The sequence below is a fragment of the Aquarana catesbeiana genome, linkage group LG03 (genome assembly GCF_042186555.1).
Source record: "Aquarana catesbeiana isolate 2022-GZ linkage group LG03, ASM4218655v1, whole genome shotgun sequence".
In the NCBI taxonomy this organism is placed as follows: domain Eukaryota; kingdom Metazoa; phylum Chordata; class Amphibia; order Anura; family Ranidae; genus Aquarana; species Aquarana catesbeiana.
Window position 1 is genome coordinate 124,458,890 of NC_133326.1, and position 16,154 is coordinate 124,475,043.

At 42.3% G+C, this 16,154-nt stretch overlaps 1 protein-coding gene across 3 annotated transcripts in view; it reads right to left on the reverse strand.

Moving 5' to 3' along the window:
• DAPK2 (death associated protein kinase 2) overlaps positions 1 to 12,095 on the reverse strand; it is a 144,473-nt gene extending 132,378 nt beyond the window's left edge. The window contains exons 1-2 of one of the 3 annotated variants that reach the window (XM_073619163.1): positions 11,943 to 12,094; positions 5,532 to 5,625 (exon numbers count right to left, since the gene is read on the reverse strand). In XM_073619163.1, the coding sequence (XP_073475264.1) occupies positions 5,532 to 5,593 (62 nt within the window). In that variant the 5' untranslated portion in view covers positions 5,594 to 5,625; positions 11,943 to 12,094. Of the gene's footprint in view, positions 1 to 5,531; positions 5,626 to 11,232; positions 11,375 to 11,942 lie in introns of those variants that run through there. The other 2 variants (XM_073619161.1, XM_073619162.1) reach the window with 2 other exon arrangements.
• Between the last annotated feature and the right edge of the window lie 4,059 nt (positions 12,096 to 16,154).

Below are 16,154 nucleotides of genomic sequence, written 5' to 3' on the forward strand. Positions count from 1 at the left end.
TTTAAAGTGGAACTTCACTCTCTCAATTAACATTGATTATTTTTCTTCCTTATGCTGCTGCCATTAGTAAATAGATAGAAAAGTAGATCATATTTACTAGTTTTAATCTTTTTCTTTTTAAATTTCTTCATTTACTTCCCTGTTTCTTGCCTAGGCAAATGATGTCATACATCCCAGGAGTCTTCAGGAGGGGAAGAGAGGAGGAGGAGAGGAGGGGTTTTCTCAGCTAAGCACACTCTCCTGAATGCATGCTTGAGCTAAGGGCAGAGGAACTTGTGGACCGCCCGCCGTCGTTTTACTTCGACTGTTTGAAGAGAAATAACATTGTTATAGCAGCAGATAGCTGCCAAAACACCGGTATCCTCTCCATCAGCCGGCAGTCCTCTTTCAGATAAAAGTGGTCTCTGTGGCGGATTCACTACAAGATCACTTTTATTGCCGCGCTCCGGTGGACCTGCCAGTAGCGGCAGAGACGATTGGGTCCTCTTCCTTGACAGGAATGGAGCTGAGTGAGGGAAAGATGGCTCCTATTCAGCTCCACATCATTGGAAGGTGGAAGCGACGTCAAACGTCACTTCCGCCCAATAGTCTTAAAGGGGAATTTTTTTTTTTTTTTGCATTTTAGTGTAAATGTTAGATCTGAGGTCTTTTTGACCCCAGATCTCACATTTAAGAGGTCTTGTCATGCTTTTTTTCTAATACAAGGGATGTTTACATAGGGCAGTGGCAAAATAAAAAATAAAAAGTAATATAAATAAGAAAAAAAATTAAAAATTAAAGCCTCCCTTCCCGCCGAGCTCGCATGCAGAAGTGAACGCATACGTAAGTCGCGCCCGCATATGAAAACGTTGTTCAAACCACACATGTGAGGTATCGCCGTGATCATCAGAGCAATAATTCTAGCTCTAGACCTCCCCTGTAACTCAAAACTGGTAGCCTGTAGAAATTTTTAAACGTCGCAGATGGAGATAGTTACATAGTAGGTGAGGTTGAAAAAAGACACAAGTCCATCAAGTCCAACCTATGTGTGTGATTATATGTCAGTATTACATTGTATATCCCTGTATGGTGCGGTCATTCAGGTGATTACCTAATAGTTTCTTGAAGCTACCAATGCTCCCCGCTGAGACCACCGCCTGTGGAAGGGAATTCCACATCCTTGCCGCTCTTACAGTAAAGAACCCTCTACGTAGTTTAAGGTTAAACCTCTTTTCTTCTAATTGTAATGAGTGGCTACGAGTCTTATTAAACTCTCTTCTGCGAAAAAGTTTTATCCCTATTGTGGGGTCACCAGTACAGTATTTGTAAATTGAAATCATATCCCCTCTCAAGCCTCTCTTCTCCAGAGAGATTAAGTTCAGTGCTCGCAACCTTTCCTCATAACTAATATCCTCCAGACCCTTTATTAGCTTTGTTGCCCTTCTTTGTACTCGCTCCATTTCCAGTACATCCTTCCTGAGGACTGGTGCCCAGAACTGGACAGCATACTCTAGGTGCGGCTGGACCAGAGCCTTGTAGAGTGGGAGAATTATCATTTTATCTCTGGCGTTGATCCCCCTTTTAATGCATGCCAATATTCTGTTTGCTTTGTTAGCAGCAGCTTGGCATTGCATGCCATTGCTGAGCCTATCATCTACTAGGACCCTCAGGTCCTTTTCCACCCTAGATTCCCCCAGAGGTTCTCCCCCCAGTGTATAGATTGCATTCATATTTTTGCCACCCAAATGCATTATTTTACATTTTTCTGCATTGAACCTCATTTGCCATGTAGTCGCCCACCCCATTAATTTGTTCAGGCCTTTTTACAAGGTTTCCACATCCTGCGGAGAAGTTATTGCCCTGCTTAGCTTAGGATCGTCTGCAAATACAGAGATTGAACTGTTTATCCCATCCTCCAGGTCGTTTATGAACAAATTAAATAGGATTGGTCCCAGCACAGAACCCTGGGGAACTCCACTACCCACTAGCCAATGGACCTTATTTTGTACAGTAAACGTTTATGGGGAACTGTGTCAAATGCTTTTGCAAAATCCAGATACACCACATCTACGGGCCTTCCTTTATCTAGATGGCAACTCACCTCCTCATAGAAGGTTAATAGATTGGTTTGGCAAGAACGATTCTTCATGAATCCATGCTGATTACTGCTAATGATACTGTTCTTATTACTAAAATCTTGTATATAGTCCCTTATCGTCCCCTCCAAGAGTTTACATACTATTGATGTTAGGCTAACTGGTCTGTAATTCCCAGGGATGTATTTTGGGCCCTTTTTAAATATTGGTGCTACATTGGCTTTTCTCCAATCAGCTGGTACCATTCCAGTCAGTAGACTATCTGTAAAAATTAGGAACAACGGTCGGGCAATCACTTGACTGAGTTTCCTAAGTAAGTGATTTATTAATGGTAAGTTTCTCAAGTCTAATTTTAATTCTGTCCTCTGTTAACCATGGAGGTGCTTCCTGTGTTGTGTCATGAGGATAAACACTGCAGTTTTGGTTACTGAAGCCCCCTGATTCCCTCGTGAAGACTGAGGAGAAGAATAAATTCAATACCTTCGCCATCTCCCCATCCTTTGTAACCAGATGTCCTTCCTCATTCTTTATGGGGCCAATATGGTCTGTCCTCCCTTTTTTACTGTTTACATACTTAAAGAATTTCTTGGGATTTTTTTTGCTCTCCCCTGCTATTTGTCTTTCATGTTCTATCTTAGCCGTCCTAATTGCACCCTTACATTTCTTGTTGCATTCTTTATAAAGTCTGAATGCTGAGAATGATCCCTCAACCTTGTATTTTTTGAAGGCCTTCTCCTTTGCTTTTATATGCATTTTTACATTGGAGTTAAGCCATCCAGGATTTTTGTTCGCTCTTTTAAATTTATTACCTAATGGGATACATTGGCTAATGTCCTTATTTAATATGCTCTTAAAGCAAACCCATCTCTCCTCCGTATTCTTTGTTCCTAATATTTTATCCCAATTTATGCCTTTTAGCAAGGTTTGTAGTTTAGGGAAGTTGGCTCTTTTGAAATTCAGTGTCTTTGTATTCCCTTTATGTTTCCTATTTGTGTGATTTATACTGAAACTAATTGACCTGTGATCGCTGTTACCTAAATTGCCCCATATTTCCACATCCGTGATCAGGTCTGTATTGTTGGTAATCAGTAGATCCAGTAATGTTTTATTTCTAGTTGGTGCGTCTACCATCTGACCCATAAAATTGTCCTGCAAGACATTAAGGAACTGGCGAGCCTTAAATGAATGCGCGGTTCCCTCCGCCCAGTCTATGTCTGGATAATTAAAATCCCCCATTATGATAACACTTCCCATCCTTGCTGCTAATCCAATTTGTGATAGGAGATCCGTCTCCACTTCCTCCCTCAGGTTAGAGGGCCTATAGCATACTCCCAGTATTATTTTCCCCTTAGCTTCATCCCTTTGGAGCTCTACCCATAAGGATTCCACCTCCTCTCTAGCTCCCTCAGTGATGTCATCTCTCACATTCACTTGTACATTATTCTTGATATATAGGCATACCCCTCCCCCTTTTCTACCCTCTCTATCCTTGCGGTATAGGGTATACCCTTGAATGTTTGCCAGCCAATCATGAGAGCTGTTGAACCAGGTCTCTGAAATTCCCACAAAATCCAAATCCTCCTTGTACAACAGTATCTCTAATTCACCCATCTTGTCCGCCATGCTCCTGGCATTGGTGAACATGCCACATAGTTTAGACCAGTCGCATATTGTCCTCGTATTGGGTGTTTCGAGATTGCAACTAGGACTTGCTACTATACTCACCTTGTGTTTTTGTGCTTTGGTTAACCTACCACTAATGCCCCCAATACTACCCTCTGGAATATCTTCCGCGCTGGCTATCTCTGTCTCTGGACCCTCCCCCCCATCGCCTAGTTTAAAAACCCCTCTAACTTTTTGGCCATCTTCATTCCCAGCAGATCTGCACCCTCCTCATTTAGGTGCAGTCCGTCCCTTCTATAGTACCGGTTACCGACTGAGAAGTCAGCCCAGTCCTCCAGGACCCCAAACCCCTCCTTACTACACCAGCTCTTCAGCCACTTGTTTACTTCCCTAACCTCCCTCTGCCTTTCTGGTGTGGCTCATGTACCGGTAGTATTCCTGAGAATACTACCTTGGAGGTCCTTTTCCTCAATTTAGCTCCTAAGTCCCTAAAATCGTTCTTTAGGACACTCCATCTGCCTCTGACTTTGTCATTGGTGCCAACGTGCACCACGACAGCCGGGTCTTCCACAGCCCCTCCCAGTAATCTGTCCACAAGATCGTGATGTGCCGAACCCGAGCGCCCGGTAGACAACATACTGCTCGGTGCTTCAGGTCTTGTTACAGATTGCCCTCTCTGTCCTTCTAAGAATTGAGTCCCCTACCACCAGAATCTGTCTTTCCTTTCCCTTTGCTGCCCTCCCACTCTCACTGGAGGAGTTCTTCCCCCGGCAGCTAGGAGAGTCCCTCAGCTCCAGCAGTGCTGGTCCCTGACTGGTTTCACCAATGTACTTATTGGGATGCTCCAGTCCTGGATCGGCCTCCCTGGCACTTCCCCCTCTACCCCTCCTGACTGTCACCCATCTACTCTTTGCTAGTGCCTGCACCTCTTTGTCTCCACCTGCCTCTGTGTTGGCCCCTGCCAGCACCTGCCGTGTACGTTCCTGGCTCTCCTTTAGTATGGAGGGACTTCTCAGTGCTGACAGTAGCTTCCCCAGATTCAGAACCTGGGCTTCCAGGGAAACAATGTGCTTACATTTTGCACAGCAGTATTCGCCCTCGATCGGATGATAAAGGAATGCATACATGCAGCAAGATGTACAAAGAGTCGCCTCTCCACACCCGCCGGGCATCGTACCTATTAAATTTAGTGAGGATTTGGGGATTTTACCCTGTCCAAATTACCTAACAGCTAGCTTCCTGGCACTAGATTTTTAAGGGTAAAAGTTGGTCGCCTTTCCATGAGGGGGTGCAATTTTGAATAGTGACATGCTGGGTATCAATTTACTCGGCGTAACATTATCTTTCACAATATAAAACTTTAACTTTACTGTTGTCTTAATTTAATTGAAAAAAGTGTATTTATTCAAAGAAAATTGCGCTTGTAAGACCGCTGTGCAAATACGGTGTGACATAAAGTATTGCAACGACCTCCACTTTATTCTCTAGGGTGTCTAATAATGTTTGGGGGTTCTAAGTAATTTTCTAGAAAAAAAAAAAATGATTTTAACTTGTAAACACCAAGTCTGGAAAAATAGACCTGGCCCTTAAGTGGTTAATTTTGGTAAGTGTCCTACAATGCTACAAGGAACAATCCCAAGCAAGAATTTGCAAATCAAATAAAAGAAAATCCCTTTAATATATATTCTGTGCAACTGTTGAATGCAGGAAAACGTGTTTTTCATCCTTTAGAGATCAGACCCCATTTAACTACAGAAGCAATATGTGAAGCAGTCAGATGAGTCAGGTTATTTTTTTAGACTCTATAATCATAGTAAATAAGCTTCAGGTTACCTTCCAAGTTCATCTGATATGACGTACAGGTCTTCCACCTTCTGCTGTTTGAATACAGCCATGCTGGCTCTCACAAGGACATCATTGGAGAGATCTGCAGAGATCAGAGAAGAGTATATAGTACGGATAGGAACAGGGTTGGTAACACTCAATCTCCACATATGACAAGCAGATTCCGGGGCACAGGAGTTGGTACCCTGGGAGCTTCTGGCTGGCATACAGTGCACAAAAACTGCCCTCTCCTTAATATTACCAGCACAAACTTGAATCATAATGTGTCGCTCATCACTGAGCACATATCTCACATGTTTTCTTCTCATCAGTCAAGTTATATCATGTCGCTACGTGTGCACCACATAACTCCATAACTCCTCATAAGGCTTATAATGAATGAAACTGTGCATGTGGAATAATCAAGGGTAATGCCCTACCATCGCTCATGTCATCACAGCTCCCAACTACCCCTTTTTTCTATCATTTAAATAGCTTCCAACTGTCCCTGATTTCGAGGGACTGTCCCTGATTAGGAGCAATGTCCCTCTGTCCCTCTTTCCCCCTCATTTGTCCCTCATTTGGTCTGCTTTATAGAGTTGTATATAAAATGCACTTTTTATCTTTCAAAAAGAGTTTCCCAGTGCTAAACCTTTCATCCAAATTCTAAATTGCTGCATTTGTAAATTTTAAAAGCCAATATAAAGGAATAGTAGTGGCAAAAAAAATCCCTTGTGGATTTAATTACCCTTTTTTTTTTAGTTTATTCTCCTTTAATGGGGTGTGGCAGGGGGCCGTGTCCTATGCCTACATACGTTTGCTAGTAGGTGTCCCTCATTCTCATCTCAAAATGTTGGGAGGTATGCATTTAGAGTTGATGACTAGGTCTGTATAAACAAATATTAAGTCCGGGTTCACACATGTGCGTTGCGAATTGAAGCTCCGGTTTCACTGGGAAGATAAAAATCAGTTGTTCAGAGGTTTCTCTGCGTTTTAGCTGTGGATCAGTGAGCAGGGAGCGGGGGGAGAGGGAGGAGGTGTAGTGAGGAGAAGGAGAGAATTTGTGTTCAGAACGGAATGCATCTGTGAATCAGATGCGTTCCCATAGAAGATAATGGGCTTGTAATTCGCACCGCAATGCCCAGAAAACGCACACGTTTTTTGTGCAATGCGCAATGCGAATGCAACGCACATATGTGAACCAGATGCATTCAAATGAACGTATTTTAAAATGTCCTGCGAATTGGATGCGGTGGAAGCCGCATCTAATTCGCACAGGTGTGAACGGGGGCTTAAAGAATACTGTTCTCTTCTGTTATTCTTCTTTTAGTTTTTTTTTACTATATATTATATATTATATACTATATATTACTCAATGTATAAATCAACCCCTTTATGTGTGAACCCAATTGGGCAGCAAAATGAATGTACATTCAATAAATTATGTCTTTATATATTCAAGTTCCTCTTTGTTTTCCTTCTTACGGTTAAACTAATACATTGCTATGATATCCACAAGGGAGATCAGTTATGCGCTCCGTGGTGAAAAATTAAGGGATGGTCTCAAATATATCCTGGGATGATATGCAGGGAGTTTTACTTTCCAAAGTCCTATACTTGCCCCTTGTACCCACATTCCTAAATACCTATGAGTATGCAGGGCTGCTGATAAAAATTGTAGGGCCCCGTACAGATTACCAGACAGTGCCCCCTCCCAAGAAAATATTAAAGTTATATTTCGCTAAAAATACAATAAAATTATTAGCAGACACTAATACAACATAACTCACAGAATTCCTGCTAAATCTAAAAGATAAAACTGAGTTAAAGGAGTTGTAAAGGCAGAAGGTTTTTTTATCTTTATGCATATGCAAAACCTTTTGTGTGTAGCAGCCTCCCCAGCACGCTCTAATTACTTACCTAAGCTCCATCTCTCTTCAGCGACATCCATGAATGTCTAAACCATCCGGGAGACTCCTCCTGATTGGCTGAGACACAGCAGCAGCGCCATTGGCTCCTACGGCTGTCAAAGTCACTGAGCCAGTCAGTGGAGAGATACACGGAGCTGTGACTCGGCTCCAGTGTCCTCACAGGAAGCTGCTGACTGTGGGGGCACTCGATAGGAGGGAGGGGCCAGGAGCAGCAAAGAGGGACCTGAGAAGAGGAGGATCGGGGCCGCTCTGTGCAAAACCAACTGCACAGAGGAGATAAGTATAACATGTCTGTTATTTTTAAAAAAACAAAAAAAATTAGACTTTACAATCACTTTAATAAATAAAAATGAAGATGAGATGAAAAAAATTAACAGGTTGGCCACTTTTACATGCTGCGATTAACGGCGTTCATGAGCGTTTTCGTTTAGAAGTGTTTTTCCCAGATAACAGATTGTACAGATCAGTACATCCTCCCAAATGGCTACAATGCAGGAATCATCTCTCTCTCTCATTGTACATCACTAATCCCCCTCCCTGCGTGGGCTCCCCTGTGTGCTCAGGCCCACTACAAGAGGACTGGTGGTCTCCTCCTATTAGCAGCCCTGTGGGTATGAAACAGTTCAATCCCAACCCAGCGGACTCTAATGACCACAACAAAAGTATAGAGGGCACTGCTCCTGAACCCTAATGGCTCGTTTACATCAGATGCAGTCAGGGGTATTTTTAAATGCAGCATAAACTTAGTACGAACACATAAGCAAAAAAAAAAAAAGAATGTATTTCAATGAGCTAAGTTTACACCACTGCAGTATTTTTATGGTGCTGCGTATTTTTTTGCACTAGAATGCACCGCAAACGCACTGTAAATGCGCATGCACACACGCAAATGTAAATTTACGCATGTAAATGCAGCTTGAGTTCGCACCTGGGGCCTTTTCCTCTTTGACCCCCAAAGGTTGAATCTCCTTTAATGACCACAAAGGTTAGAGTCACTTATCCAAGCAATGTATAAAGTGCATAAATATCATGGTTCAAAATTGTCTTGAAAAAGTAGCTTGTGTTAAAAGAATACCGGCTCATCATGAAACAGTGATTGTTTTAAGATCGCAACATACAAAATTGTAATTTGACCGTACAATCTGTATACAATCTATATAGATTTCCTCTCATACTCCAGCTCCGCTATACAGTGGATTGCAAGAGGCTCATAACAGGTTAAATTCACATACTAAGCTAACAAAATATTCATTCTTTTTATTATATGTATGAGTCAGCATTTCACCTGGCATTTAACAGGCGAGAAGTATTTTCCTTTGGCCTGTATGTATGCCATAGTGAAAGTCCATCCCTGCTATATCTACAGATAAAGGGACCATTACGTTGACGCCCAGTGTTGCAGTTCACTGACTAATATCAATATCCATGTTTGTAAAAGGATTTCTATCTAACCCTAGAAAGCCTACCAGGAACGTCAGACTGACTGTACACCACTTTTATCTGGCTAGTGAAAAGGAATAAGACATCATTTTGGGGTGAAGTGTGGAAAGTTTTAGGATTTCACTGTTGTGTGTGTCCCCGCTGAGAAGATGCCCCCCACTTCCTTTGTGGTCACTGGGACAGAAAATGAAGAAAATCTCTTCCTGGGAAAACCGATGCTGATAAGAATGTAAGATTTCTGACCCTTACCCTCTTTATTCAAAGCTAAAATACAATTTTGGCTGGATTTCCAGTTTGAGCAATACGGATAATAAACCAGGCACACCATACACAGTGTCACCAACACAACAGCAAAACAACTGAAATTAAATTATGATCCTTTTCTTTAGATGACATAAAGGTTTCCCCACATATTGTTCAATGATCTCATGTCTCCAGGTCAGCCTTTCTCAACCTTGTTACCCCAGAGGAACCCTTGAACTCATTTTCAGTTTTTGGGGAACCCCTGCTAAAATCAATTCATTTGTGGCCAGTGAGAATGCCACCCCCATTTTTATTACAGTAATGGTCAAAATGCCACACATACAGGCAGGTAAAAAGATCAAAAAGATCATTGGTGTCACGCATTGGCCCCAAAACTTTGCAGGCGCCATCAAGTGAGAGGTCTCTAGAGGAACCCTACACCCTCCACTTGGTCCTGGATCCTTCTGGCCAGTTACAATCTGCATAAACAATCAACTGGCCAGACTAGAAAGGCTATTTATCACAAAATGAAAGAATGACAACATCCTCAGGAAATATATATCTCTTCTCATATGGTCAACTTGTATACCTTTTATGGGTGGCCCAGCTGCAGCCTGCAAACACTCTCCTCCTTTGTGATGTTCTGTATGATATAATATCTGCACTCATAAATGCTCTCTTACATTGGTGGTCAGTGACAAGAATGACCCTTACACTGGTGGTCAGTGGGAAGAATGATCCTTACATTGGTGTTCAGTGGGAAGAATTATCCTTACATTGATGGTCAGTGGAAAGAAGGATCCTTACATTGGTGGTCAGTGGAAAGAATGTTCCTTACATTGGTGATCAGTGGAAAAAAGATCCTTACATTGGGGGTCGGTGGAAAGAATGACTCTTATACTGGCGGTCAGTGGAAAGAATGATCCTTACATTGGTGGTCAGTGGAAAGAAGGATCCTTACATTGGTGGTCAGTGGAAAGAATGATCCTTACATTGATGGTCAGTGGAAAGAATGATCTTTACATTGATGGTTAGTGGAAAGAATGATCCTTACATTGATGGTCAGTAAAAAGAATGATCCTTACATTGATGGTCAGTGGAAAGAAGGATCCTTACATTGGTGGTCAGTGGAAAAAATGAATGATCCTTACATTGGTGGTCAGTGGAAAGAATGATCCTTACATTGGTTATCAGTGAAAAGAATGATCCTTACATTGGTGATCAGTGGAAAGAATGATCCTTACATTGATGGTCAGTGGAAAGAATGATCCTTACATTGATGGTTAGTGGAAAGAATGATCCTTACATTGGTGATCAGTGAAATGAATGATCCTTACATTGGTGGTCAGTGGAAATAATGATCCTTACATTGGTGGTCAGTGGAAAGAATGATCCTTAGATTGGTGGTCAGTGGGAAGAATGGTCCTTAGATTGGTGTTCAGTGGGAAGAATGGTCCTTAGATTGGTGTTCAGTGGGAAGAATGGTCCTTAGATTGGTGTTCCGTGGGAAGAATGGTCCTTAGATTGGTGTTCAGTGGGAAGAATGGTCCTTAGATTGGTGTTCAGTGGGAAGAATGGTTCTTGCATTGGTGGTCAGTGGGAAGAATGGTTCTTGTATTGGGGGTAAGTTGGAAGAATTCTTTGTTATATTGGTGGTCACTATTGTGTCCCCTTAGCTGAATGCCGAAGGGACCCCTATTACCCTCTGGAGGAACCCTGGCTGACAAAGGCTTTTGACTATGAGATGTCCAGCACACAATCTCTAGGCTTTCTTTGAACATTAAACAGGGTTAAAACTCTACTTCTGGATTACAGAAAAAAACATACTCCATACCTCCGTACCTTGTCAATAAGGTATAGAGCAGCATTTTATAGCATATAGTATACAGGACAAGGATCACCCCCATCTACCACAGCCCCAGGTATCCACATCTTGAAGAATAAACCCAAAAGAAAAATATCAGTTAAACTCCCTGACACTGTTATTAGACTATTCCATTATACTAGTTAAGGAATTTTTTTTGCATAATATATTTCTTTTTGTAGGTAGATCACACATTTAATAACAGAGCTCTATACATAAAAAAACTGCTCACGTTCCTTTGCAAACTCTCTCTGATAATGGGATCATAATCATCACGGCTCATGGGACGCGTACCGTCCTCCACCCCGGTTATGATTAAAGGTGCAAAGGATTGCAGAATTTACCACGGTGCAGCTTGGTGTGGCCAGAGGATCATTTGGGTGGGGAAAGTCAGCTGTTATATGAACACATTTCATTAAACAGAACACAACAAAGTCACACAACATAAGAGAAGGAACAAATACAAATAATTCTTCAAACCAAACTCTGCAATGCTGAAGTTCCCCCATCTGATTTGTAGTAAGGTGTCATCTTTGTGGATCAATAAGTGAGATCTCGGCATGCAGAAAATAACAATATGCAATAGAAGTGAAGGTGCTCAATAGTAATAATACAGCCTTCCCCAAAAAAATAATAATTAATTAAAAAAAAAAATATATATATATATATATATATATATATATATATATATATATATATATATATACTTTTTTTTGTACAGTAGGATAAAGTTTATAGTACATAGAAGTAAGATACCCCAGTATACAGATGACTTATGTCCTTCCTTGTTGGTTATATGAGATCACCCAGCTCAGTATATGAAGGTTATCACCCACCTCCCATCACCCACATTATAAATGATCGATCAGCTAAATGATCTGAGTCTGTACCAGATCCAGACACAAGGAGCTCACTGGGGATGGATCTGGACAGATGTCTTACCTGGGAGAGCTGTCAGGATGGTCCGGAGAGTTTAGAGAACTTGCAGAGACTTAGTACTCCCTCCCCCACAAGGGAAACCCTTCTATGATTGCTCTCCTAATGCATTCAGCCAAGGGAGCTGAATGATGCGGCCCAGGCGACACCTAGCGGACATTTAGGGAAATGAACCTCTGGTGCCTGAGCAATACTGAATGGGGCTCTCTCTCATCACCAGATCTGGGTGAGCACAGGAATTCCTCCCTGCTATGCAAAACACATCATTCCATATTCATATATGTGACCAATGTTTGCTCAGACTAAAAAGGAAAAGGAAAAGCAAGGCAGTGTGACCAATGGTTGCAGTACCAGCCCAGGGAGTACAGTTCTGACACTAGATTTGATTATTCATAGTGCCATCTCTATTCCAAACTGACTCAGGAATAATAATGGGACTTTTCACAGCTCCACTTTGATTTCTACACCTAATAAAACTATGGGACAAGAAATTGTGAGTATATATGTGTAATGATGAATGGAAGCGACCTCTGGAATTCAAATTCAGGATGAGCACACTTTGGTGCCCATCACTAACGCCCCGCACCCCCATAAAGTGGATCTCCACCTTTGCAGTCAAGTTTGAGTAACCCCCGCCTTATTTTTGTTATGTGTTCCAATTCACTCGGTATACCTAAAAAGGATTTTTTCAAAATGCAGACATTCCCCGGATTACAAACAAGTTAGGGTCTGTAGGTTTGTTCTTAAGTTGAATGTGTATGTAAGTTGGAACAGGTACATTTTTTAAGTGTAGCTCCAGCCAAAAAAATAATTATTATGTTTGTTAGGATAGCATAGGAAAGGGTTACCACCCCTGTAATGTTTATTTTGCTGTCTGTGCTCCTGTTCAGAAGATTTCACCTTAATTTCTGTCCCAATGACAATTGCATTTAAAAAAATTGGGTTGTTGTGGAAACAAGGATTGGTGATAAAGCTTCTGTGGAGACACCTTCTTCCCATAATAACTCTTATAGGGCGTACACACGGTCGGACTTTGTTCGGACATTCCGACAACAAAATCCTAGGATTTTTTCCGACGGATGTTGGCTCAAACTTGTTTTGCCTACACACGGTCGCACAAAGTTGTCGGAATTTCCGATCGACAACCACGCGGTAACGTACACCACGTACGACGAGACTAGAAAAGGCCGGTTCAGAACCAAGCGCGGCACCCTTTGGGCTCCTTTTGCTAATCTCGTGTTAGTAAAAGTTTGGTGAGAGACGATTCGCGCTTTTTCAGACTCGTGGCTTTCAGATCATTTTCTGCCGTTCAGTTTGTGCTTGTGGGTTTGTATCTGCTCTTCAGTGCGTGCAAGCAAGTTCCGCGTGACTTTAGGTAGTCATTGTATTCTTGTTCGTTCGTTACTGGATTTCAGGTCGCTCTTCACAGGCCTTGCTGTTCTTCAGTGCGTTCTGTTACTTCGTTCTGAGCAGCCGACCGTTTTCTAGCCATGTTTCGTATGCGTACTCCTCGTAGAGTTCGTGCTGTGCGGGGGCTTGGTGTTGGGGTCCTGACCTTGACACAAGTCCAGTCCATGAACAGGGTGAGGAGGAGTTCATGGACCAAGAATTGGTTGCTTCAGCGTGACCAGTTCTGTCATATGCCTTTGCTCCGTGAGATCCGTGAGAATAATCCTGATGATTTCAGGAACTTTCTCAGGATGACGGACCCCGTGTTTCACCGTCTGTTGGCTTCGCTGACCCCCTATATCAGCAGGCAGGATACCTGCATGAGGCAAGCCATCACTGCGGAGCAGAGGTTGGTCGCTACCTTGCGGTATTTGGCCACAGGGAGAAGCCTGCAGGACCTCAAGTTCTCGACAGGCATCTCCCCCCAGGCTCTGGGGATCATTATCCCAGAGACCTGTTCTGCCATCATCCAGGTCCTGCAGAAGGAGTATATGAAGGTAAGATTTTTATCCTTTTATATCACATTTTATTGTATTTAATGTTTGATAATATATGGTATTTCTTTCCTCATTCCCTAATTACCATGATTGTAATATGCTGTGAATGTCCCCTTTGTCCTCATGCATGCTGGATTTTTATGTAATTATTATTTTAGGTCCTTCATACATATTTGCCCTTCAATAACCTCCCCAGCATGGTGTCTCCTGCCCTATATTCACCTCATGTAGTCACTTAACAATGTATTTTATCAGCTCCATAGTAGTGCTTTACCCCAAACACCCCCTAAAATGTTTGGAAATGTTATTTTTTATTTAAATTCAGGCAGAGTGCCAGAGAGTTTTTTTTGTGGTGTCCCCAAATTTTTCGTAACCCTCCCTCCCCCAACTGCTAAGTCAGCTGATCCCAATTCTCTATCATCAATCATCTATCTGCTGACTTTGCCAAACCCATACACACTATACCCACCTCTTTACTGGTCAGATTTATGGATGAATTCCCCAAAGCATGTAGTGCAAGGGCCTGCCTGTATACTTTCCAATGGTACTGTTTAAAGTTTTTGTATCCTATTATTATCTTGATAGGTAATAACAGAATGTTCAAATGTGCTCAAATGTGTACAGTGTGTATTTATATCTTTGTATTATGACACTTCTTACCTGTCCAGTGGTCTGCCAATAGTGTAACTAAGGAGGGTCTGTTCCAAGTAATACCCTGTATTTAGGCATTCATCTCTCAATGAAGTGAAGAGGGTTACCTGTCCAAGAGTTCCCCCCCCTATAATGTTAGAAATGGCCCATGAGGGGGGGAGGGGGAATATGATAGGTGTACCTTATACTTTGTTGTTGTTAAATTCCCCTTAATAAATGCTATCTGGAGGTTGCCCCATAATGTTTGTGTCTAATCTGCTTGCCATGTTTCTGTGAAAAAATAGTAATGTTTATTGTTTTTTCCTCAAGTTTCCTTCAACGCCACAGGAATGGCAGACTGTGGCCTCCCACTTTGCCCAGCGGTGGGACTTTCCTAACTGCGGAGGGGCAATTGATGGGAAACACATCCACATCGTCCCACCACCCAACTCGGGGTCGTACTATTATAATTACAAGGGGTTTAATAGTATAGTGATGTTGGCGGTGGTGTCGGCTAATTACGAGTTCTTGTATGTGGACATGGGGAAGAATGGCCGGATGTCCGATGGTGGAGTGATCGCCCAGACGGAGTTCTACAGGCGTCTCCAGAATGGCAGCTTGGACTTGCCACCTCCAGAGAACAATGTTGAAGTTCTCCCATTTGTGTTCGTTGCTGATGAAGCATTTGCGCTGGGGGACCACCTGATGCGGCCATTCCCGATGAGGACCCTCACCCCGGAACAGAGGGTTTTTAATTACCGGCTGGCCAGAGCCCGAAGAGTGGTGGAGAACACATTTGGAATCCTGGCCAGTCGGTTCCGATTATTTCTGACACCCATCCATATGGCGGAGTATAAACTGAACCATATAATACTTGCCTGCTGTGTTCTCCATAATTTTTTAAGAAAACATTCAGCCAACTATGCTGGCTCAGTTGGGCCTGAGGCCGGAATCCCAAATCCATCAACACTGACGGCGCTTGAAAGTGGCCGTCCTGGCTTGCCCTCCCTGAGTGCCCGTGATGTCCGTGATGTCCGGTTACGCTACCTGGAGTTCTTTGCGGGTAGGGGGGCTATCAATATGCCAGACAATCTGTGAAACCTTTTTCAAATAAAAAACAACCAAAAGAAATTCTTTGTGGACATTTACTGCTTGTGTTTGTTTTAGCTGACCCTGACAGAAATGTGTTGAGTGCAGAAAATGTCGTGATTGGGTAACCTTATAAAAAACAGTGTTGGCTGCTACTTCATAAATGCAAAAACACATTTCACTACAAGTGCACTTGCAACTGCACTGAACCTGCACTTGTAGTGCAAAGTGTATTTGCCCTTAGGAAATAACCCCCATTTTTGCATAAAACAGCAATTACATCACCCCAAAGTGTTGTAGTGTTGAGACAATAATCCACACATTCTTGAGTAAGGCACTTTTTTATACCTGCACAATCACATGTGCATTTACCAAAGGTTTTTAAAACAAACCAACATGTTTGTTGTATAACAATTTTTGCAGTAGCATTATCAAAAATCGAAATATCCATTTCAGATAAAACAGGCCTGTGTAAAACCAACAAGAAAGCCAAAAAACTTGAACTTACAAAGTTCACATATGGTAAAACCTGAAGGCTATATCAGACATGAGT